This window comes from Bos indicus, chromosome 1 (genome assembly GCF_029378745.1).
Source record: "Bos indicus isolate NIAB-ARS_2022 breed Sahiwal x Tharparkar chromosome 1, NIAB-ARS_B.indTharparkar_mat_pri_1.0, whole genome shotgun sequence".
Taxonomy (NCBI): Eukaryota; Metazoa; Chordata; class Mammalia; order Artiodactyla; family Bovidae; genus Bos; species Bos indicus.
This window is the reverse complement of record NC_091760.1, coordinates 107324380-107350071: the sequence shown is the minus strand read 5'-3', so window position 1 is coordinate 107350071 and position 25692 is coordinate 107324380. Positions and strand designations below refer to the sequence as shown.

At 34.5% G+C, this 25692-nt stretch overlaps 1 protein-coding gene and 1 non-coding gene across 2 annotated transcripts in view; both read right to left on the bottom strand.

The window, feature by feature from the left end:
* The window catches only part of KPNA4 (karyopherin subunit alpha 4), a 62157-nt gene that overhangs the window by 12668 nt on the left and 23797 nt on the right, over nucleotides 1-25692 (bottom strand). The window contains exons 2-13 of the mRNA XM_070792371.1: nucleotides 18772-18816; nucleotides 17845-17934; nucleotides 17712-17741; nucleotides 17562-17614; nucleotides 14499-14594; nucleotides 13895-13980; nucleotides 12330-12416; nucleotides 10607-10776; nucleotides 10457-10501; nucleotides 7674-7805; nucleotides 4169-4297; nucleotides 995-1099 (exon numbers count right to left, since the gene is read on the bottom strand). Coding sequence (XP_070648472.1) covers nucleotides 995-1099; nucleotides 4169-4297; nucleotides 7674-7805; nucleotides 10457-10501; nucleotides 10607-10776; nucleotides 12330-12416; nucleotides 13895-13980; nucleotides 14499-14594; nucleotides 17562-17614; nucleotides 17712-17741; nucleotides 17845-17934; nucleotides 18772-18816 — 1068 coding nt within the window. The remainder of the gene's footprint in view (nucleotides 1-994; nucleotides 1100-4168; nucleotides 4298-7673; nucleotides 7806-10456; nucleotides 10502-10606; nucleotides 10777-12329; nucleotides 12417-13894; nucleotides 13981-14498; nucleotides 14595-17561; nucleotides 17615-17711; nucleotides 17742-17844; nucleotides 17935-18771; nucleotides 18817-25692) is intronic.
* On the bottom strand, nucleotides 3628-3950 carry LOC139185362 (small Cajal body-specific RNA 7). The gene has a single exon (XR_011568985.1). It is a non-coding gene; the product is annotated as a small Cajal body-specific RNA 7 (non-coding RNA).

Below are 25692 nucleotides of genomic sequence, written 5' to 3'. Positions count from 1 at the left end.
AACCATGTCATTCTAAAAACTGAATGATAATAAGCAGGAATCAAACATTTATCTTGCTTTTAATATATGAAATATATTTAAGAGTAAACAAACAGCTGATAAGGAAACGCTCTTTAATCTTCTTTACTGAAGAATCACGCCTAATACATAAAGAATGACACAATTACAAAGTCATCATTTTGCAGTTCCTAGTGAAATAAGAGATCTAGGTACTGTTCATCATGACTGCTTAAAAACCACTATGTGAAAGAATGATGAATAACATTATAATAATGGGTGGAACAGTCTGGTAACACTTGAGCTCACTTATCAATCTAAATTATCACTAAATGTAGGATAAACAGAATGTATCTCCCCATGTGAATCATTAGAGCATTAAATATTTTTCCCTAAAAACTGAACCCAATCTAGCAGTTTGTAAGAAACATGGAGGAAAAGAGGATAGAGATAACTTCTCTTTAATGAACAGATCAGTGTTCAGGAAAAAACCCGCATGCTGTGATTGTGACATTTTATTTTTTGATTGTGACATTTTAAATTGTGTCCTTCCCAAAAGTTAATGTAAGCATGTGATGACATGGCATATGACTAAATAGCACAATTACTTGCTGTTTGATCTTGGGCAGTTTATTTGTCTATACTAGAGTTTCTTCATCTGTCAAATGGGAATAATTCTTGACCTTATAGAGTTACAGCATTAAATAAGGTAATATATGTAAAGTGCATGGAACAATATTCAAGCATATGATTTTTAATAAATTCTAAGATAATGGTAATTTTTATAAAAGAATAAGAAAAAGGGCCAGTGGTTTCTAAAAAGAAATGTTTCATGTATATAAAAATTGCTTGTAAGTTTTAATATTAATACTACTTTACTGTACTACTCATGCCACTGTATCAATTCTAATTAAACAAAAAAATATATATACACACACAATTAGTTATATTAAGTTCTTCTCCTCTTACACAGATACTAACAAGATGACTTTCTTACCTTATCCAAAAGGTGTATTATCATTGGTACAAGATTGGCATCAATTACTGCCTGAACCTGCTGCTGATTTCCTGCAGTGATGTTAGAGAGGAACCACACTGCTTCCTGTAGGAAAAAACTCCTTTAATATTTCTTACTGAAAAATAAAATCTGCAGCTGAAGTAGGAAAAAGCATTCACTACCATGACCAAATGATTTTTACTATGGAATGAGTTTCATAATAAAAAATTTCAGCATCTGTATTTCCCTGTCCCCTTTTCTGTATTTTTCCTTGGACAAATTGCTAATGAAATAAACTAACCTTCTAAAAACTTCTTGAAAATGTTCCAAGCACTAAGACTATAAAGAAGCTTGGCTGAACAAATACTAAGAAATTGATGAACTGTAACAACCCAGCAGAGGTGATGGAATTCCAGTTGAGCTATTTCAAATCCTAAAAGATGATGCTGTGAAAGTGCTGCACTCGGTATGCCAGCAAATTTGGAAAATTCAGCAGCAGCCACAGGACTGGAAAAGGTCAGTTTTCAATATAATCCCAAAGAAAGGCAATGCCAAAGAATGCTCAAACTACCACGCAATTGCACTCATCTCACATGCTAGTAAAGTAATGCTCTAAATTCTCCAAGCCAGGCTTCAACAGTACGTGAACTGTGAACTTCCAGATGTTCAAGCTGGTTTTAGAAAAGGCAGAGGAACCAGAGATCAAATTGCCAACATCCGCCAGATCATCAAAAAAGCAAGAGAGTTCCAGAAAAAAACATCTATTTCTGCTTTATTGACTATGCCAAAGCCTTTGACTTTGTGCTGCTGCTGCTGCTAAGTCGCTTCAGTCGTGTCCAACTCTGTGCGACCCCATAGATGGCAGCCCACCAGGCTCCCCCGTCCCTGGGATTCTCCAGGCAAGAACACTGGAGTGGGTTGCCATTTCCTTCTCCAATGCATGAAAGTGAAAAGTGAAAGTGAAGTCGCTCAGTCATGTCCAACTCTTAGCGACCCCATGGACTGCAGCCCCCAGGCTCCTCTGTCCATGGGACTTTCTAGGCAAGAGTACTGGAGTGGGGTGCCATTGCCTTCTCCATTGACTGTGTGGATCAAAACAAACTGGAAAATTCTGAAAGAGATGGGAATACCAGACCACTTGACCTGCCTCCTGAGGAATCTGTATGCAGGTCAAAAAGCAACAGTTAGAACTGGACATGGAACAACAGACTGGTTCCAAATCGGGAAAGGAGTACATCAAGGCTGAATATTGTCACCCTGCTTATTTAACTTATATGCAGAGTACATCATGAGAAATGCTGGACTGGATGAAGCACAAGCTGGAATCAATATTGATGGGAGAAATATCAATAACCTCAGATACGCAGAAGATACCACCCTTAAGACAGAAAGTGAAGAAGAACTAAAGAGCCTCTTGATGAAAGTGAAAGAGGAGAGTGAAAAAGTTGGCTTAAAACTCAACGTTCAAAAAACTAAGATCATGGCATCTGGTCCCTGCACTTCATGGCAAGTAGCTGGGGAAACAGTGACAGACTTTGTTTTTTTGGGCTCTAAAATCACTGCAGGTGGTGAATGCAGCCATGAAATTAAAAGACACTTGCTCCTTAGAAGAAAAGCTATGACCAACCTAGACAGCATATTAAAAATCAGAGACATTACTTTGCTGACAAAGGTCTGTCTAGTCAAAGCTACGGTTTTTCCAGAAGTCATGTATGGATGTGAGAGTTGGACTATAAAGAAAGCTGAGCGCTGAAGAACTGATACTTTTGAACTGTGGTGTTGGAGAAGACTCTTGAGAGCCCCTTGGACTGCAAGGAGATCCAACCAGTTCATCCTAAAGGAAATCAATCCTGAATATTCATTGGAAGGACTGATGCTGAAGCTGGAACTTCAGTACTCTGGCCACCTGATGCAAAGAACTGACTAATTTGAAAAGACCCTGATGCTGGATTGAAGGCAGGAGAAAAAGGGGACAACAGACGATGAGATGGATGGATGGCATCACCGACTCAATGGACATGAGTTTGAGTAGGCTCCAGGAGTTGATGATGGACAGGGAGGCCTGGCATGCTACAGTTCATGGGGTCGTAAAGAGTCAGACACGACTGAGCGACTGAACTGAACTGAATACAAACACAAATTTTATTTATTCCCTCTTCTATTCTGATCAAGAGACCTAGCCAAAATGGATGAGTATCTCAATTATTCATGATGATGAAAACACACAAAAATGAAACAACGGATTGTTTTTGTACACTTATTTGTAATATTCATTCACTGCACCACCTCTCTCAAAGATAAAACAGAATCAGATGTTCAACGGCTTTACTGATCTACCTCAATGATCTTTTTATGCTACCCTTTATACCACAATGGTGCTACTGCTACCAAGAGGATTACAAATCGCTTTTCCTCATAGAAAATAAAAGCAACTTGAAAACACAGAAAGAAATGAGACAAAAAAAAAAAAAAAAGAAATGAGACAAAATATCTGCCTAGTGTCCTATGTAGGATATTACTATAATTTATAAACTTAATAAATCTATTAAACATATCAATTTACTAAAGGAAACATTTTCTCTCTTTTAAAAAACTAGTAAACAAATTTTACTCCTAATGTGCAGAAGGCTCTTTTGGATCAGATCACAGGATCACGTTCAGTGAACCTGTCAGAGATTTTAAGGTGCTAGGCTACTAGGTGAGCTGCTCCTGGGCTATAATCATAGGCAATGTTGTAATCAACAACCCATGCACTTCTACAACAGCCTCAGATGCACTCCAGTATCAGCATCACCAGTCAGTGCCCCCTTTTCATAGCCTCCACAAGCACACACACATGCACACGCACATACACACACTATCAGTTAAAAAATATTAAACTTAAGATTACTTAGATATTAAAATTTTCTAATCATACAACATTTAACACCCAATTATCTCTATTTCATCATTTCCAGGAGAGCCAAGTTTGCACTGTTTGCAACTGGTTTATTGTAAAAATGGAAAATCATGTACCAGTCCATATCATAAAAAGTAAAATATCTTAGTTTCTCGTAATGTCTAAATGACAGCTTATATTAACAATAAATATTAAAGATACTCAACCATGTAATTTCATAAATGAAAATGACTTCTTCACATGCTATTTATTAAACAGTATTTAAAAATACTTACTTTATTAATTTTCTCTTTGGGATGTGTCAGAAGTGCAGGGAAGTGTGAAAGAGCATCACAGTTTAAAACTACTTGTGTTTGCTCATCAGTTCCAGTAACAATATTGCCTACAGCTCGAAGTGCTGCTGTCTGAAACATAAAAATATTTAATAAGATGATGGTGTTCTACAGGAATCACTCATTATACACAAAGGTGTATTAGGCAGGCTATGAGAAATATCTTCATTCATTCATGGCAATCTATATTTTTGAGCAAGTTGTGTCAGACACTGATTTAGAAACAGAGGAGTGAATAGGTCAGATACAACCTCAGTTCTTAGGGAGCCTCCATTACTGTAAGAGTAAATGGTCAATAAACAAGTAAGTATGAAGGATAACTTTAGATAATAATTATGACCATAAAGAAAATAAGATAATACAGAAGTTTTGTGTGAACACGTTTTCAGTTTTCTTGGGCATACACCTGGGTGTGGAATTTCTGGGTCATATAATAACTGTCTAACTTTTCCAGGTACTGTCAAATTACATTCCAAAGAGGCTATACCATTTTACATTCTTACCAGTAATGTACAAGGATCATATTTTCTTTACATTCTTGCCAACACATGTTACTGTCTTTTGGATTATAGCAATCCTGGTGCGTATAAAGTAGTACTTCACTGTGGCTTTGATTTACATTACCTTAGTGACTAATGATGTTGAACATCTTATGTGCTTACTGACCATCTGTATGTCTTCTTTGGAAAACATTACTTTTTAAAAACCATTTAGAATTGGGTTGCCATTTTTTGTTGAGTTTTAAGAGTTTTTTATGTATTCTAGACACAAATCCTATTTCATATATGATCTGTGAATATCCCCTTCCATTGTGTGGGTTGTCTCTTCACTTTCTTGATGGTCTCTTTAGAAGTTTTAAATTTTGGAAGTCTAATTTGGGGGGCGGGGGGGCATTTTTTCTTTGGCTTCTAACAGTGTCAAATCTAAGAAACTACTGCCTAATTCAAGGTTATGAAGATTTATGCCTTGTAAGAGGTTTATATTTCCAGATATTTCATAATATCTGTTTTCATTTAATAATAGCTGTGATTCATTTTTGAGTTTATTTTTTAAAAATATAGTGTGAAATAGGGATCCAATTTCATTCCTTTATATATATGGATATCCAGTAGCCTCAGAACCACTTGTTGAAAAGACTGTTTTTGCTCACTGAATTTTCTTGGCACCCTTGTTGAAAATCAATTGATCACAAATATATGAGTTTCTTTCTGGACTCTTGATTCTATTTCATTGATCTGTATGTCTATCCTTATACTAGAATCACAATTTTGTTTTCTCTAGCTTTGTAGTCAGGTTTTAAGTGAGAAGTCCCCAAACTTGACTCCTTTTTCAAGACTGTTTTGGCTATTTCTGGGTCCACTGTATTTTCAATATCGATTTTAACAAGAACTGCATTTAATCTGTAGATAATTTGGGGGACCATTACCACCCTAATACTGAATCTTTCAATCCACAAACATAGGTATCTTTCTACTTATTTAGGTCTTATTTAATTTCTTTCAAAAATGTTTTGTAGTGAGCCAGTTTCTTCAACTGGAGAATGCACTGGCGACCCACTCCAGTACTCTTGCCTGGAAAATCCCGTGGATGGAGGAGCCTGGTGGGCTGCAGTCCATGGGGTCGCGAAGAGTCGAACGTGACTGAGCGACTTCACTTTCCCTTTTCACTTTCATGCATTGGAGAAGGAAATGGCAACCCACTCCAGTGTTCTTGCCTGGAGAATCCCAGGGACGGGGGAGCCTGGTGGGCTGCCATCTATGGGGTCGCACAGAGTTGGACACGACTGACGTGACTTAGCAGCTTAGCAGCAGTTTCTTCAACAAATAAATTTAATAAGGGAAAGAATAAAGGAAGAGTAACAGAAACGTAAGGGCATGGCTACTAAATGTAATGTGCTGACCTTGTTTGAAGACCTACTGATTTGGTCAAGTTGTGGGGAAAAAAAGAGGCAAAAAGTAAAATTCAGATACTGATTGGATTTGAATGATTATTTCTAAAGTGCTCTTAACAGTACTGTGAATGTTAAAAAATAGGCTTACTTCTTACAGATGCAAGCTGGATGAAGTTATACAATATCTGGGATTTGTGTCAAAGTAATCTGGAGGGGAAGTAGAAATATACAGGAAACCTACATAGTTCATTACATTAGTCTTTCTACATGTCAAATTTATGGCATGAAAAATTAAAAAAATTTTACAAAATCTGTATTAGTAATCAGGTAAGGTATAGAACATTAAATTTCTCTGAGAGCTGGCTAAAGTAAAAGTCTAAGCGCTATTTTCTCAAAGTCCAGTATTAAAAGTGAAGATGCATTCAGAAAAAAAAACAAAAAGCAAACCAAAAACCTATACCAAGACATAAATACCACATTTAAGAAATGCAAACCTCATGATAAGAATTTAGTAGGAATATTTAAAATAGACTACAAATACCCCTAAATGACAAAGTATTCTATTAATCAATTATTTGTGAATTTAGCTAAGTGTTCCTTCTTTTCTTTAAAGTGCTTTAAATTTTAGAGATGGGTTTTCATTTTGATAGCATATGAAGAGCTTTTTAAAGCCCAGATTTCAAGGAAATATAGCAGATTTATTGAAACAAATTCTAAAAGTTGGGCAAGGGAAACCAATTTTTTTCTTTAAGCTTCACACACCTGATTTTATCATCTGGCCAAAGTTGATAAAGTGAATCTGGTTAACAGTTTTCCTTATGCTATTATTGTAGTTTATAGGTTCTTTGTCATTCTATGATTAAAGCACCCTATTTACCTCTGAAGGACAGGGAGATCTTGCTGCACCTCCCTTTACCACCGTTGTTTGACAGTTATTGCTTAAAACTGTGTGAACGTCTCACCTTCTCTTTATTAGCTTTTTCTAGATGCAGGTTATTTGGGATATTTCTATGGAAGGATTTTAAAATAATACAATAAAACAAAAATCAAAGAAAACGATTTTACATAACTGGAAGAATACAAGTTAGGAAGCCCCTAAGCAGCACATTTCAGTACAGAGCCTTTATCACAGTGCCAGTGACACTGAGCATTAACTAAACTTGCCAGGTGCAGTGAAGAAGAGTAAAAAAGGACAGCTGTAGGGGAAAAAAAGAGTAGGAGAGTAAAAGAAGAAAAACAGGGAAAGTAGGAAACATAAAATCATCAATACTTGTTTCAGATGCTACCCAAGTTGCTTTAAGAACTGCCCTGCTCTACGTTAGAGATCAGTAATTTACAAAGAAGTCAACTTGGCTTTTTTTTCTGAAGGAAAAGGGATATTCTTGTAGTAATCATATCTCATTGTCTCCTTCTTTAAAATGGGGATATAATAATTCACTCTTTTCCATCACAGATATATTATTATTAGACTAAAAAATACTTTAAACTATTGATATTATCCATATTCGAATGTCATGTTTAAAGCAGATAGTAGCATGTTATTAATATAAAACTCACCTGCACTTTAACTTCCTGGTGGCTGAGAAGAGGAACCAAATGAGGGACTATTCCAGAGTCTATTACCATCTGTATCTGTTCGTTGCCAGCATCAGTAAGGTAAGAGAGGGCCCAGACTGTATCTACCAATATCTAATGAATAAAAACAATTAAAATAATCCTTGAATATTTTCTCATTTCAAAAAATGTTAACCATATGGACTAACCTCTGATTGTTCTACCATCTTCTTTCTTGTTTGCTCTCACTTAAAATCACTGGAATGTTAGCCTTCTCTATTATACTAAGCACCGTCAACTATGAATGTCTGTATCAAGTATGTTCATGTTCCAGTCATAGTTAGGATATTTAGGTTAATTATGATCCCAATCACTGATAGCCACTCCTCAATCACAAAGATACAAATATACTATGTAGCACATAAAATATGAGAAAAAGACATTCTCTTTCCCAATGCTCAGATGGAGGGATAATAGGCCCAAGGACACTGTGATAAATGTATACAGTTGGAAAGAGTATATGTATCCAACATTATATGTATATGTATCCACCTTAAAAATATCTGGGGTAGGTGAATATACTCAAGGTGTTCTCACATCAGTACCACGTTGGCTGGTCTAAAGCCAACACTCCAGTATTAGGGTTATAGTACTTTCATCTTTTCCAACCAGTTTGCTTTACTTTGTAAAACCAGAGGCAATTTCCCAGAAGTCTCCCACAGCTACAGATAAAGACATTAAAAGTAACCACAGTCAGCCTATGAGATCTATAATCAAAAAACATGTTCTAGTTTAAAAAAACAAAACAATGAACCAACCAACCAAACTATAATTTACATCAGCTGCCAAAACTACTTTTTTAAAAAAGCTCATGTAATTAACTTATTATGATTATATTTCAAAGTACAAAAGGCCACTGTGTTTCATCTTTGTATGTTAAGTCCTAATTAGAAGTTATGGCAAAACAAAGTATGAAAAACAACTGTTAAGCTGCTAAATAATGCAATTATTGACAAAGATACAGTAATAAATAATTATGTTTGAAACTTTACTTTCAAAGCCTTTCTAGAATATGAACTCTATGAACCTTTACATTCTAAATCAATGGTATATTTATAACATCCAAGAAGCCCCCAGAAGAAAACAGCACTTTGTCATTTTTCCTTTCAGAAATTCAAGAAAGAACTATGGATATTTTTTAATGTAAAAAGAAGACATTGAATGAAAAAATTCACACACATAAGGAAGTATCAAAACAAGTGAGACAACTAAATTTCAACTCACAAAAGTAACTTCATATGCACTTTTTGTGTCAGCAAAGTTAAGTCTATGGATAAGTTTACTAATTACAACTCTCGTGTAATTTCAATATTTCACTTATGGTTTGTGGAAACAGTTTCGTTATTTTAGTTATTTTTACTTCTTTGATGGCCTGATTTAAGAACTTGCTCCTAAGTGTTAACCAAAGAAGATTTTAATTTTAGTAAACATTATTATTTAGCAAACAATATTACTAATGCTAGTAAAAAAAAGAACAATGCGAACTGGTTTAGGAAATTCAAGATAACATCAAGAGTAAGAAAAATGGAGTTACAATCTCAAATGGATTGGGGTAAACAAGTGGAAAGAACACAATACAGCTCTGAAAATAAGGTCAACCAAGATATCTGGTTTTTCCAGTAGACTTACAAACTTTGAGATTAATCTTTCTTGGAAATCTTTTAAAATAAAATATGAAAAATTTGACTATAAGAAGCCAAAACCAAAATTTGCTTACGTGTGTTTTCTATTTGCTTTTAAAGAGCTTAGACTATTTGGAGCTATTAAAAATATCTTTAGAGCAAAGATCATGTTCCTCTATGAATGTCAAACACATGATATAATTCTAACTTAACGTAGTATAATTTGAAGTTTAAGTTGTTCCATATCTTTAGAGAGATCTTGGTAAAAAGGTATTACTACCTAAGAAACTGAAGAAATGAAGCAGTTTGTCACACACTGATCATACCAAACTGTGTTTTTAAAAACTACATGTTTCTGATGGTTGCTATGCATTTTGTTCATGTGATTTCCTTTTACCCATAACATTTCTAGCTCCTCTAACACAGGAAGGCTAGACTGACTTTATAAGCAGTTAGATCTGTTTCCTACTCATTCATTCTTCCTGAGTTGCTTTTTCCATTGCTGTGTTAGAAAGAATGAGTAGGATATATTTATTATGTTTAAAATCTAGTTTGCACTGATTTTTTTCCCCCTGTTGTTTGGATACTCAAGAATTATCTTTATACCAAGTGAGGCCATTAGCAAAGTCACTATAAATGAATTAACAGAGTAATAATGAAATTAAAGAGCAACTGACGTTTATGGTCTGGTGTAAGAATGGTACATGAATGCAAATGCACGCATAAAGGCACACACACTTTTTTTACCTTTCAAAAAATAATACCACTAGGCATATGTGTTCTCTCACGGGCCAGCTGTCAGAATGAGCTTCCATAAAAAGATTATGAACAGTCAAAGCTATAATCTTAGTGAGAGCTTACTAACTGGCAACTTTAACAACTTCTAATGTCAGTTTTCGCAAAAAAAAATACATAATATATGCACACACATTACTGCCCAGACCAAAATAAAAGGCTTGATTTCACTTGAAATTTACATTTTGTGATATGGGTAAACACAGAGTAAATACAAAAATACCAAACTATGTATAACAGCTCTTGAACTAGGGTGAAGCCTTAAATATATATACACATAAAAATATATGATGGAAAGCATTTACTCACATTTACGTCTGTGTGGTGAATTAAAACACAAAGAGCTGGAAGAATCTAAAGAGGGAGAAATATATAGATTTTAAAATATACATAGATAAAAATATACACATAATAATATCTACTTTAGTTTTTTAAAAAAATACAAAAAACACTTGTTACCTCCTGAATGGTTTCCATTGGGGGTGGTGGGTCTTTGTGGCGACATAGGTTGACCATAACCCAAGTAACATTTCTTAAGAATGTTATAGGAATAGATGGACTTATGAAGGAAAGTAAAGGTTTCACAACTCCAAGACTTATGACATAATCTCTACACTGTGGCCCATCACCTGTAGGAAGGAAGATTTATTAATACAATAAGTAATTCAGAAAACATAAAGCACTGGGTTCAATATGCTGCTTATTGTACTTGAACCATATATTTTGATATATGCAGCAGTTTTAGACAATAATAACCTAGCTCACATTTTAGGTCTTTGAGCCAAGAGATGTAACATAAGGTACTAAGACTTCCTTTGCACATTATTCATGTATTCAGGTTTATATGCTGCTCACCTATAAAATGTTTTTATGGCATCTAAATGCCAGAAGCCTAAATAAGGTTTTCAAGTACTTTGTGAACAGAGAATTGTTGCTTTTTGTCTTCTCTCTCAATGGTACTCTAAAAAACCTTCATGTTATAAAAAGAAATATGGGAATACCATTACAGAGAAAAATATCTAGAATTTATACTGATGACCTGAACGTCAAAGCACAGAGAGTATATTAACTTTATATATTTAAACTATGTAAACTATGTCTACAGCATTTGAAGATAAAATATTTGTTCTTTTTGTATCCATTTATTATACAATGTCACTAGAATTAAAAACCAGAGATCAAGATGTGGTATTAAAAGTTATAAATCTAAAATTTGATATAAAGTAAGGGACTCTGGATATACAAACGATAGCATTCCTAACAGCAATATATTGTATGCCGAGAACAGTTCATAGGGAAACCTGCCCATTTGAAAACACACAACTGTGGGGCACTAACCATACTTCACCTTCCATCTTGGCCCCCAAAAGGGTAATAAAGAAGAGCTTTATCAGAGCAAGGCTGATTACTTCCATGCAAAAAAAAAAAAATCTGTGGCAAAAATAACTTTTAATATAATGGTACACAATACAGTTCAGACCCCAGATTTTTTCCATTCTCCAGCTTTTTGAATTTTTGAGTTTGCGTAAACTTAATGTTGTAGTTAAAAAACAAATTCCTGAAATACTGGAGCTGTCTTTAATTATTCTTCTTGCAATTATTTATCAGAGAAAACCAGAAAGGTATGGTAATCACGGTGGTCAACATTTAACAAGGCTGTCTATATGACAGTCATATAGACACCTGTATGACGATGACTTCATGATAATAGTGGACAACATTACTATATTTTACTGTACTAAAATCTATAAGAGATATAAAAATTTTCAACTTAAGATTCCTCTCAGAACTGCTATTGTAGAGAAAAAGTTTGGTTTAAGTTTTACCACCTCCTTTTTTCTTAATATTTCCTAGGACAGTTAAGAGAGTTGAGGAATAAAATGGACCTCACTGTAATGAAGGAGGATGAGGAAAATACCTAAATCATACACATATTTTGTAATTATTCAAATAACTAAGAGCTGACTATATACAAAGAGATATAATGGCATAAGCAACAAAATGTTCCTTCTGTTTACTATGTGTTTACACTTAAACAGCTGTAATTTCTGTAAAATAGTTCATAAACACTAGAACTGAAAACGGCAAGCTGCTTTTCCTTTTCAACTCCTAGTAGGCATTTGTACTACACAGTACATGATCACAACAACTGCTGGACTAGAATTATGAGTTTTAGACAAACCTATGATATTTCCCAGGGCCCACACTGCTTGCTCACAGACATTCTGATGAGGTGAATGGAGAAGCCTCAGGAAAAGTGGCACAGCATCTGAAGGAAGAAAACACATGCTATCATTTAAGTCTGAAGATATTATTATATATCAATTAGATTTTTTAAAAATTGAAAAAAAAAAAAAGTTGTCAATACTGTAAACTGAAAACTGAACTTCTTTGCTGAAATTCCAAAAGAAATGAGTCTATCAAAAAAATATACATATAGAAAATAAATTCTCATTAAATGATTTTCATTAGAATAACAGTAGTACAAAATTTCTGAGGAGCAGACAAAACTGTCACCATCAAAATGACAGCTTCAATATATAGACAAATATCAAATTAAGTGGATAAAACTTTATTCATAATTAAACCTGGATTTAAATTAAAAAAATTCCTTATAGAGTATTATCTTCAAATTTGAAGAAAAACTCTCCAATAATTAAAATAACTTTTGAATATAGAAATGTAAAATAGTATATCACATGGGTCTTTAACCTGGCCACATGAGACATTTTGAATCAGAAAATGCTTCTGTTACTTAACAACAAGGAAATACAGAGGGACATTTAACAGAAGAATACTGCACTGAATACATGATTCTTCCATTTCTTTTCCTTCTGATATTGTTTTGAAAAATGCTACTTTTAAGTACATAGAGATCAGTCAGGTATACTTAGGTGTGTGTTAGTCATTCAGTTGTGTCTGACTCTGTGTGACCCTATGAACTGTAGCCTGCCAGGCTCCTCTGTTCATAGAATTCTCCAGGCAAGAATACTGGAGTGGGTTGCCATTTCCTTTTCCAAGGGATCTTCCCAACCCAGGGATCGAACCTGCGTCTCCTGCATTGGCAGGTGGATTCTTTACCACTGAGCCACCTGGGAAGCCCTTAGACAAGAATACTGCTTATATATTTCAAGGGGATTTTCAAAGTACCTTCTTAAACTTATGAATTTCTTTGTTTAGTGTGTGCTAAGTCACTTCATTCGTGTCCAGCTATCTGCAACCCTACTGACCATAGCCCATCAGGCTCCTCTGTCCATTGAGTTCTCCGGCCAAGAATATTGGAGTGGGTTGTCATTCCCTTCTCCAGGGGATCTTCCCAACCCAGGGATGAAACCTGTGTCTCTACTGTTTCCTGCATTGGTAGGTGGGTTCTTTACCACTAGCACCACCTGGGAAGCAGAATGAAATAATACTCATGGACATCTCAAGTTACAATAACATAACTCAGTGATTATTTCCTACCTACATTTGTTGGAACATAAACAACCAATCCTATAATAACAATGAAAAAAAAATTCAAGCCATTCTCTCAAAGGGCTACTTTATAAAATAGAACATGTCACTCACTGGGATAAGATGATCAAAGTAACATACTTAAGTTGGCTTATTTCAACTGCCTTATGTGTTACTGAATTCAAAGTAATTATTTTATAATTTAATAGCTCTATTCTTTCAGAAAAAGCACTAAGTGTTTTAAATAACATGTTTTTGGAAAATTACAATTTTGTTTCTTAATAACCAACTTACTAGACTGAACTACTGCTTGAGTTTGTTCAGAGGTTCCAGATGCAATGTTTGTCAAAGCCCATGCCGCTTCAAACTGTAAAGAAGGACTACAAAAAAAAAAACAAATTGTTTTAAACAGCAGGCATTTCTACATTGGCCCAAAATATCTACCAACCACTCCTCCCTTCCAGCATTTTAAAAGTATTAAATATTTTGATGTAAAAGATCTATATACCCAGTATTTTTTAACTTCCAATGCCATTTAAAATATCTCTTTGTTATAAAAAGCATATAACCCTCTCAAGGTGTCCTTATTTTTATTAAGAACTCTTTATTAAGATACCTGCACATTACTAACTAAACAGCTTTCTCAAGTAATTATCTGGATAAACTAGACCTTACTAATTTTCAAAGCTTAAAGGCTAACTAAATTCACTTGCAAGTTCCCGTTTGATCTTTATCTTCTCTTAGGGTAAACATATCTTATACTGTTTTTCACGTTGGCTTTTCAACTCCATCTTATAGCCCTTTTTTTTTTTTCGTTGAAGATCTAATTAACTACTAAGAAAATGTTGTCTTCTGCAAAGGACACACCGTAAATTATTTCTTAAAAGAATGTACTTACTTGTCATCTCTTTCAAGACAATGGACTAAAATAGGCAATATTCCAGATTTTATTAAGTCATCAATTGGTGGGTTTCGATCACTGGACAAAAGCTTCCTATAAGAGATATACATACTCCTTATGAAACTTAATGAAACATAATTAAATTCAAATTAATGTTTGATTACAATAACCTGAATATGTGCCACACTCTTCTTGAAAGTTACTTTTAAAATTTATATAATGCAATTTTCTCTATTATAAAAAGATTTATAAATTCACAGAAATTATTACTAATTAGGAAAAATGGTAGACATGAATCATTAGACATGGTTTTAACAACCATAAAGACATGAACACTTTACCACTTCTTTTAAGTTAGGACAAAAGTGTGTAGGATGCTGGTACAAGTTTATAAATGATACCAGTTTCCAATTCTTTATCCTACTCTATACACTAAATTAAAGACCATAAAAGCTCAACCATTCTCAACAACTAAAGGAAATGTTATTCCCATATATAAACCAAGTGATAGCTGCTAATTTACTATCTTATCAATGTAAACTCCTTGACTGAGCTTTGTAACATTCCACAAACTGACTCCATTTTATTTGTCTAACTAATTCTCTGTAATTCAAGGATCAGTTGTCTGTCCCAACATTTCAATCTAATTTGCAGGCCCTTTAAATCCTATTTCCCACACTCGGAACGCTCTCTTTTCTGTCTAGTCAAACTCTATCTATATAACCTGTGTGTGTATGCTTAGTTGCTCAGTTGTGTCTGACTCTTTACAACCCCATGGACTGTAGGCCACCAGGCTCCTCTTGTCCATGGGGAGAGCTCCAGGCAAGAATACTGGAGTGGGTTGCCGTGCCCTCCTTCAGGGGATCTTTCCAGCCCAGGTCTCCTGCACTGTAGGCAGATTCTTGACCGTCTGAGCTGCTCTCTCTAAATTCCAAGAATATTTACATGGCATACAGCCATACTTACTGTTGAGCATCACTATTTTTTATATAGTTTTGCCTTCCCAATTAGCTTCTAAACTTCCTACAGAGCAACAATTATTCCACATGCTTCCTCACAGTATTTTCCATAATATATGGCACAATTCTTTACACAAAATAGGATATAAGCCAGTCTTTAACCCAGTCTTTGTTAATCAAGGTTTCAAATTTGATAAAAGAAAACTTTTTTACTACTTCACTGAGGACATTCTTAAAGAGAAATGATGTTTTTTCTTTGATTGCAAAATGGTATATACCATATATACAATGTATCATTAGTTTGGTGACACTGTTTTGGTTTGTGCTAAGGTGCCAGTAATTTACCCAGCCAATTTTGCAACATCAATGTGAATGCTAACACAATTTTTAAAATGGCAAATAAAGTCTTATTCTTTTTTAGAATTATTGTGAAAATAAAAGCCCCTAAAGTTATCTCAGGATCTCCTAGGGATCCACACACTGTATTTTCAGATACCCTGCCTTAGGACTTTCATTATCTTGCAGAACTCATGTTGAGAAGAGCTGCTCCAATATTTTAATTAACACTGACAATGGTGAGCATAATGTATTAATTTCTTAATCATTCTTCCTATTAACATTAATTTGCTGAGATATGAAGATTTCTGTGACTTTCTTCCTATATTAACAAAGACCTTTCTAATAAGTTCTTTAACCTGTAGAGGACAACACTGTAATCTTATAATTTCCTTATTGGTTCTAGGCCATATACAGTGAATATACAAAAGTAGCAAAGTCTAATAAACATAAAAGGGACTCAAAAGCACTGGATAAGATATTATATGAAGATGTGAAGTCTTTTTCCACTTTAACATTTTATAACAAGTTAATTTCTTGCTTAAGTGTCTCTTTCCTACTGATAATTAGAACATAGGGTATTATTCTTACATATATAAAAAAACAAAGAAACCACTATATTGTACTATGATACAACCATGTCTTCCCCACGCTATTTATTAATACAAATGTCTCAGTAGTTAAGTTTCTCTGGCTTTTCCTTTGAAATATGAGTGCACAGGTTTTACAACAGAAATATGTAAAATGATAAGTAGGAGTTTCTGTAGTCCTAAATCTTAACATCTTGCAGCCTGTACATGCTGTTTAGTTCAGTTCAGTTCAGTCGCTCAGTCGTGTCCGACTTTTTGAGACCCTATGAATTGCAGCACGCCAGGCCTCCCTGTCCATCACCAACTCCTGGAGTTCACTCAAACTCATGTCCATTGAGTTGGTGATGCCATCCAGCCATCTCATCCTCTGTCGTCCCCTTCTCCTCCTGCCCCCAATCCCTCCCAGCATCAGAGTCTTTTCCAATGAGTCAACTCTTCACATGAGGTGGCCAAAGTATTGGAGTTTCAGCTTTCACATCGGTCCTTCCAAAGAAATCCCAGGGCTGATCTCCTTCAGAATGGACTGGTTGGATCTCCTTGCAGTCCAAGGGACTCTCAAGAGTCTTCTCCAACACCACAGTTCAAAAGCATCAATTCTTCAGCATTCAGCTTTCTTCACAGTCCAACTTTCACCCCCATACATGACCACTGGAAAAACCATAGCCTCGTCTAGAAAGACCTTTGTTGGCAAAGTAACGTCTCTGCTTTTCAATATGCTCTCTAGGTTGGTTATAACTTTCCAAGGAGTAAGTGTCTTTTAAAGCTTTAATTCAACTTATCGTTTGATCAATATGAAAATTGTGAGAAGAATCAGCTACCCGAGCAGGAGCTGAAGAATCTGACTTTTAATAAAATTAAACCTATTATTCATTAAAGAATGAAAAGTTTTACAATGTTTTTCTATTAGTCTATAGCAATAACATGTCAAATCAACCTTTCTCCAGTGTTTGCACATTTTAAATGTACATTAAAGTTTCTGGTTCTTAGTGAATTAGAAATTTGCTAATTTTAATATTCTAAATTAGAGAATAATCTTAGAGAATAATTTTTAAAATAAATTCATTAGGTCTATGACTATTTTTTATTGTTTGTCATCAAAGTTAATAAGAAACAGGACTACTATATAGTAAAAACCCAAACCTAAGTTACAAACATTAAATATGTCCTTAACTTACCTAGCAGCTTGAACTGCACTTAATTGAATTCCTTGGTTATCACTTGAAGCATTCTATAAAAAACCAAACAATTTTTGATGCAGATACACAATAATTAGTTGACAAGTACAAGAAATATGAATGAGGGTGGGGGAGGGGAAATCAACTTACTTGAACTATAGCTTCTAGAGAGGTATTTTGCTAGGAAAAAGTTAGAGAAAATTAAGTTAAAAATTCACCTTGTAATTCTGTATTTATGTAAAAATCACATAATTTTTAAATTACCAGAATAACAATAACTTACCACTCTATAATCGCCATCTATGTCAGAGTCTTCACAGATATCTTCATGTGGTACATTCCTCCTCTTTAAGAGATGTTCATCTCTTTTATTCTTAAAAAAATACAACTTCAGTTAAATTTTTAAAAGCTAAGTAGTTTCACATAAAAATTAGACAATCCTGTGCCTACAAAAAAATACAAAGTGACTTTTAAAAGTAAAATGCAAATGCAGACAATTAAACCAAATTGTGAATTAAACAGGTAAGCAACACCTATTTGAGCCCCAAACTCCAAACACTACATTTTTAATGAACTGTGAACAATGTAAAAACAAACTAAAAAAAAAAACAACAAACCTAATTTGATTAAAAAAGATAAGAGTAGAGTTTAAGCCAGGACCAAACAAACATACATATTTATTTAAAAGTACTGAACCATTTTATACATCATCTGGGAGCTTCTCTTTATCACCTAAAAGCAAAGTCAAAGCAAAAGTTGGGCAGTTCAAAAATCAGACAAAAATTAACAATGTCTTACAAAAATTAAGGGTCACTTGAATTTCACTAAAATGTTCAGGATGAATTTTAAAATATATTCTCAACTAACCTACTTTAATACTTGAAAAGTTGATGAAATTTTTAAATACCAAGCTCCTTTTATGGAGTAATTATTGTAAATAGCAGAACTATTTAGTATAACTATGACATACACTTTATATAAACCATTTAAAATTACAGAAGAAAAAACCATCAGATAATATGTTTACCTTTATTTTAGATACTCGACAAAATGCACCTTGCCAACAGTTGTCAAATTTAGTCAATATCTCCATTTTCAAAGAAAAAAGAAATGCTCATTTAAGCACTTGAGATTCATATACATTTGCTAATTTCTCTATATATGGCTGCTGTAATTATACTTGAAAGTACACAATATTAATCAGACTCACCTTTCTTAATTCAACTACAACTTCATTTCGTTGTCTTCTCATAGTCTGAAAGAAATTAAAGAAAATTGTTTTTAAAAAATCACCTCAAATTCCATTACCCAGAGAAAACTGCTATTAACATTTTGATGTACACCCCTAATCTTTTCTTCTAGTCATATATATACATAAAGTCATATTTTACTCCTAATAAAGATTATATGATGATTTCCTATCTTCACTTCATATTCACATTCTTAAATACTGAAAATCTCTTTGAAATTACTACTGGAACTATAATATTGGATATATCATAAAAGTTTAAAACTGTAACATAGGAATTATTAAAAACACAAAGGTACAAAGAATAATCCATAATCTCACTCCTTGTAAGAATTCCCTATTTAAAAAGTAATATATGTACAAGGTTAGTAAACGGAATTGCTTTAAAAAAGGGGGGTGGGGGAGGGGGCGAAAACCTTGCTGATAATTCACAGCCTCTTTCTTTAAAGATAAACATAGCTAGGTTTACTATGATTCTGATACACTTATTCTGTTCTTTACCTTATTTTTATTTATTTTCTTTAAAGATCTGGAAGACCTTTCATGATGGTATATGCAGATCTATTTTATTTTTCCTAAGGAGCACATAATTATTCTATCACATACTGTAACCATTCTGTTTTTTAACCTGTTTTTCTCACTTTAAAGTTACCTAACACATGGATACATGGATATATGTAAAACATTCAGACATTCAGAAACGATACCAGTTCATATTATGTACAGGACCACCTCATTCTTTCTAATAACTGCATATGCCAAGACATATTAAGTGGAGCGAGCAATTCATGAAGTAATACTTAGAATGTCTAATAAATACATCAAATGTATCTGAAACCGAAACTTTTAATCTTTAACAAACATATGTTCTACCCCATCTCACATGGTTCATATGAGGGTTAGATTATGAGTTCTTTTACTTAGTATTTTTGTATTTTTATAAGCCTTATGTTACTGTTTTAAAAATTTGCAATATATCCAATATTCCAGGTCTATTAATAATTTCAAAGAGAATTTCAGCAAATGGCAACTCCATCCTTCCAGTTGCACAGATCAAATTATATATTAAAGCCAACCCTAATTCTTCCTTTTCTCTCATATTACACACTTGATTTGTTAGCAAATCATATTGCTTCAATCATCAAAACTTATCTGAAATACAACTACATATGATGATTTCTCTGCCACTCTCTGACCCAACTCACCATTCTCTCTCCACTAGATAACTGCAAAAGCCTCCTAACTTGCATCCCTCTCTCTGTTCTTGCTCTCCATCTTTCTTCCAGTCCATTATTATCACAGCAACCAAAGTAATCCTCATAGGGAGTCTTAATCTTTGTGTGCCATAGACTTGTCAGCCCAGTGCAATCAATGGCCACCTTCTCAGACTGTTGCTGTTACTCATTTGCTAAGTCGTGTCTGACTCTTTATGACCCTATGAACTGTGCCAGGCTTTCTTGTCCTGTATCTCCTGGAGTTTGCTCAAATTCACATCCATTGAGTTGGTGAGGCAATCCAATGAACTCATTCTCTGTTGCCCCCTTCTCCTCCTGCTCTCAATATTTCCCAGCATCAGGGGCTTTTCTTTTGAGTTGGATCTTGGCATCAGGTGGCCAAAGTATAAAAGTTTCAGCATCAGTCCTTCCAATGGATATTCAGGACTGATTTATTTTAGGACTGACAGTCTGATCTCCTTGTAGTCCAAGAGACTTTCAAAAGTCTTTTTCAGCACCACAATTAAAAAGCATCAATTCTTCAGTGCTCAGCCTTCTTTATGGTCTAATAACGCTCACATCCGTACACAACTACTGGAAAAACCACAGCTTTGACTATACAGATCTTTGCTGGCAAAGTGATGTCTTTGGTTTTTAACACACTGTATAGGTTTATCATAGCTTTTCCTCCAAGAAGCAAGTGTCTTTTAATTTCATGGCTGCAGTCACCAGTAATTCTGGAGCCCAAGAAAATAAAATCAGTCACTATTTTCATTGCTTCTTCATCTACTTGCCATGAAGTGATGGGACCGGATGCCATGATCTTAGCTTTTTTCAAAAAGTTAATGTTGAGTTTTCTTTTTTTTTTTTTAATATAAATTTATTTATTTTAATTGGAGGCTAATGTTGAGTTTTAAGCCAGCTACTTCACTCTCCTTTCACCCTTATCAAGAGGCTCTTTAGTTCCTCTTTGCTTCCTGCCATAAGGGTGGTGTCATCTGCATATCTGAGGTTATTGATATTTCTCCCAGCAATCTTGATTCCAGTTTGTGCTTCATCCAGCCCAGCATTTCACATGATGTACTCTGCATAGAAGTTAAATAAGCAGGGTGACAATATACAGCCTTGACATACTCCTTCCCCAATTATGAACCAGTCTGTTGTTCCATGTCCGGTTCTAACTGTTGCTTCTTGACCTGCACACAGGTTTCGCAGGAGGCAGGTCAGGTGATCTGGTATTCCCATTTCACAGTTTGTTGTGATCCACACAGTCAAAGGCTTTTGTGGAGTCAATGAAACAGAAGTAGATGTTTTTCTGGAATTCTCTTGCCTTTTCTATGACCCAATAGACGTTGGCAATTTGATCTCTAGTTCCTCTGCCTTTTCTAAACCCAGCTTGTTCATCTGGAAGTGCTCGATTCATGTACTACTGAAGCCTAGCTTGAAGAATTTTGAGCATTATCTTGCTAACATATAAAGTGAGCGCAATCATACAGTATTGCCCTTCTTTGGGACTGGAATGAAAACTCACATTTTCCAGTCCTGTGGCCACTGCTGAGTTCTCCAAATTTGCTGACATACTGAGTGCAGCATGTCATTAAATCATCTTTTAAGATGTTAAAATAGCTCAACTGGAATTCCATCACCTCCACTAGCTTTGTAGAAATGCTTCCTAAGGTTCATTTGACTTCCCACTCCAGGATGTCTGGCTCCAGATGAGTGACAACACCATTTTGATTATATGCGTCACTAAGACCTTTTTTTGTATAGTTCTTCTGTGTATTCTTGCCATCTCTTCTTAATCTCTTCTCCCGTTCTCCTTTATTGCGCTCATCTTTGCATGAAAATGTTCCCTTGGTAACTCCAATTTTCTTGAAGAGATCTCTAGCCTTTCCTTTTCTATTGTTTTCCTCTATTTCTTTGCACTGTTCACTTAAGGCTTTCTTATCCCTCCCTGCTATTCTCTGGAACTCAGACAGTGGTTTTAAATATAGAAATAAAATATGGACTATTACCAAAAAAGCCAATTAAATGTATTGTTCCCAAAATATAGAAAACATGAAACAACAAACTGTAATACATATGCTTCATTGTCATATTAAATGGAACCTAGCAGTTCCATAATAATTACTATACTTTCAAAGTAATGATGACCATGAATGGTATTTCAGGATATCTTGCAACAAAACTGATTTTTATAGGCAGTAACAAAAATCACAGGTAACTTTAATAAATACGGAGGTTTATTGGCTACATTATTAACTGAAGGAAATACTCTTTCAGCTAGAAGTTAGTGAAAACAAGGATGCAATTATTTTTTTTCTAAGTTCCCAGGTTTTCTTGAATTCTACCCATAGTCTTCATGGGAAGACTCAGTAAAGAAACCCTTTCTAAAAAGTCAATCAGATCATTTTACTCCCCTCTTCAAAACCACCCAATGGTTTTCCACTTTGGAGTAAATGCCAAGTCACTGCAATGGCTTCAGTATTCCCATCTCATCCCCTCCCTGGTTACCACCTCCTAGATCTCAATTCCTATGATTCTCTCCATCCATTCTGCTGTATCCTCACTAACTTTACTATTCCTCTAACACACTGGAAATTCTCTCTTCAAGGCATTTTCTAACATACCATATAGCAACTACTAAGAAAATGGACTCTAGAAATAAACTGATTTGGTTTAATTTTCAGCCATAATAATTGTTACCATGCCCCAGTTTCCTCATCTATACAATGGGGATTAATAAAACAAAAAACAAAAAACCACCCATGGGCTTCCATGGTAGCTCAGTGGTACAGAACCCACCTGCCAATGCAGGAGACGAGGGTTCAATCCCTGGGTCGGGAAGATTCCTGGGAGAAGGAAATGGCAATCTGCTCTAGTATTCTTGCTTATGGAATCTCATGGACAGAGGAGCCTGGCAGGCTACAGTGCATGGGGTTGCAAAAGAGTTGGACATGACTTAGTAACTGAAGAACAATAACAAAAGTACCTGTATCATAGGATTACTGTAAGGATTAAACAAACACATACAAAGTACATAAAATTTCTGGCACATAGTGCACATGTTAAGGTATTTATTATTGCTATTGTTATATCCTCAGGCTGTAATGCTCTTCCCTCAATATCTGCAGTGTTCACTCATCTTCGAGTGTTTCAAATGTCACCTCCATGATGAGGTCTTCCTTTTCCTAACTATCCAGCAACTATACATCTGGGTACTGGGCTTCTCTAATTTTTCTCCATAGCCCTTACAACATTTTAATATACTATGTAAAACTTTATTTGCTTATTGTTCCCTTCCTCCATTAGAATATACACTAGTTCTATATATAAGGAATAACATGAGGAATAAATATTATTCCTTCTCAAAATGTACTGATCTTAAATGTGTGGAAATCTTTACCTCAATTTTTGACCAAATCAATTTATCCCATCTTTGTTTAAGTGATCATTTGAGCTTTGGTAAAGCTATGGAATTTAAAAATATGACAACTAAAAATACTAGTAAGTATTAGTATTGTATAGTACGCTGCAAATGAGTAAAAACAATTAGCCAAATATTATAGTAAGACTTTCAATATTCACCATGGTTCAATCATTACAGCCTTCAGAGGTAAGAAGAAAAAATCTTTCTTTCTTTTTGCAAATAAGGGAACTGAGGCTTAGAAACGTCAAATTACTTGACCAAGGCTACATGGCTAGAAGTGTGACACCCAGGATTACAATTGAGAGCGTGTGTGCATGTTTAGTCGCTCAACTGTGTCTCTTTCTGACCCATGGGCTTTAGCCCGCGAGGCTCCTCTGTCTATGTGATTCTCCAGGCAAGAATACTGGAGTGGGTAGTCATTTCTTTCTCCAGGGGATCTTCCTGACCCAGGGATAGAACCCACATTTCCTGCATTTCAAGCAGTAAAGGATTCTTTACTGTCTGAGCCACCAGGGAGGCCCAGAATTCAGAGTTTCATACATAGCCAATTAACCACTAAGTGATACTGTCTCCCACAAGTCAAATGGAGTTCAAGCCAGTTTTTAGAGCCAATGGTTCATTCTAAAGCAGAAGCACCACTATCAAGACAATGGGCTTTTCACTGTATCACAATACTAAAACAATAAACAACTCAAGTAAACAGTAACAAAAAACAATGTCCTATGTCTCACACACAGAAAATAAAACCTGCAAAATGTACTAAGGTTTGTCTAGTAAAAGGCAGACTTCTGAGGGACAGAGATGATTTCTAGTCTGGTTTCTCATCCCATTTAAAGAAGTGGGATTAACGTATAATCAACAGGCTGTAACTTCTTTTTAATAAAGCAAGCTATTAATAAATCCTAAACAACTGCTATATATACACAAAATTTCCCCATTTTAATCTATCTTATTTATTAAATTTAGAGTTTCTGATAATTTGAACCACTACAAAAGGATTTATCAAACTAATTTAGACTACAGTTATGACATAAGCTTTGGGCTATTACTAGCCATAAAAACATACAAAACAAGAAAAGTGACAATCGTTTTTATAATAAAGCAAAAAAGATTTTTTTATTTAAGAGAATGATTGAGGTAAAGAGACAACTGAATAAAATAGTAGAAAGACATCCCATGCACCAGCCTGGTAGCATTTACTGGTTTTTTTTGTTTTTTTTTTTTAATTGCAAAAAACCAAATGTCTTAAAAGTATTAGATATTTAGATATTTTCAAATCACAATCCCATCTCAAATCAAGGATTTTTTTCCCCTGAGGTCTCATGAAAGGGATACATAAGGTTTCTTTTTCTAAATTTTAACTTATTCTAAAGAGCAGTTTTTTACACACTACATGCAAACACAATAGTTATGGAGTCACATGATTTACACTGATGCAGTAAGCTGTCAATCAGAATTCCAAAAGGCTGCCAAACTGGCCAAAGGCTTATTTATAGGCCAAAGACTATCTAAAGGACAAAGGCTGTAGAGGGCGCCTCCCTCCATCTCTCCTCCCCCAATAAAGAGTAGATAGAGTTCAGGCTGATCTGATCACCCAGAATTTCTGTATTTCTTCGCTTGTAATACAGCTTCAAAGTTTTAAATTCAGGCAAAAGGGGACAAGAAATCGCCAAAAATTCAAACAAGTGAATCTTACAGAACACAGAACTTCCATTTAGAAGGAATGTGGTTCTTAAAATTAACAAATAATTACTGTATGTCCATTCGGTTCTAGGGATTAAATACTTTCTCTGCTCTAATGGGGTGTAGGGTATAGTATTTTCTTTCTTAATTTATGGCTATTTAATTTCTAAGTCACCTTTATCAATGTACAGTTTTCTTTAAAAACTATTAATCTAAAATATGGTAATATAACAACATACAGTATGAAACTTAAATGTTTAAAGAAAATTCTAAAGTTAGTCATTCAAGAGATAAGGAATTTAATACTTTGACTTTATGTCATCTAGCCTGTCATTTTTACCCTAGAAGTATTGATAATTAGGTAATAGCACAAAAAAGAAAAAGAAGAAAAAATCTTATTTTGTGAAGAGATGAAATATATTTTAAAACGGGATTGTAGTAGTCAGCACAACTCTGAAAATCTGCTAAAAATAATTAAATTGTACACCTAAAATGGATGAGGTTTATGCAAGGTAAGCTATATCCCAGTAGTTTTTAAAAAGTTAAACACACACA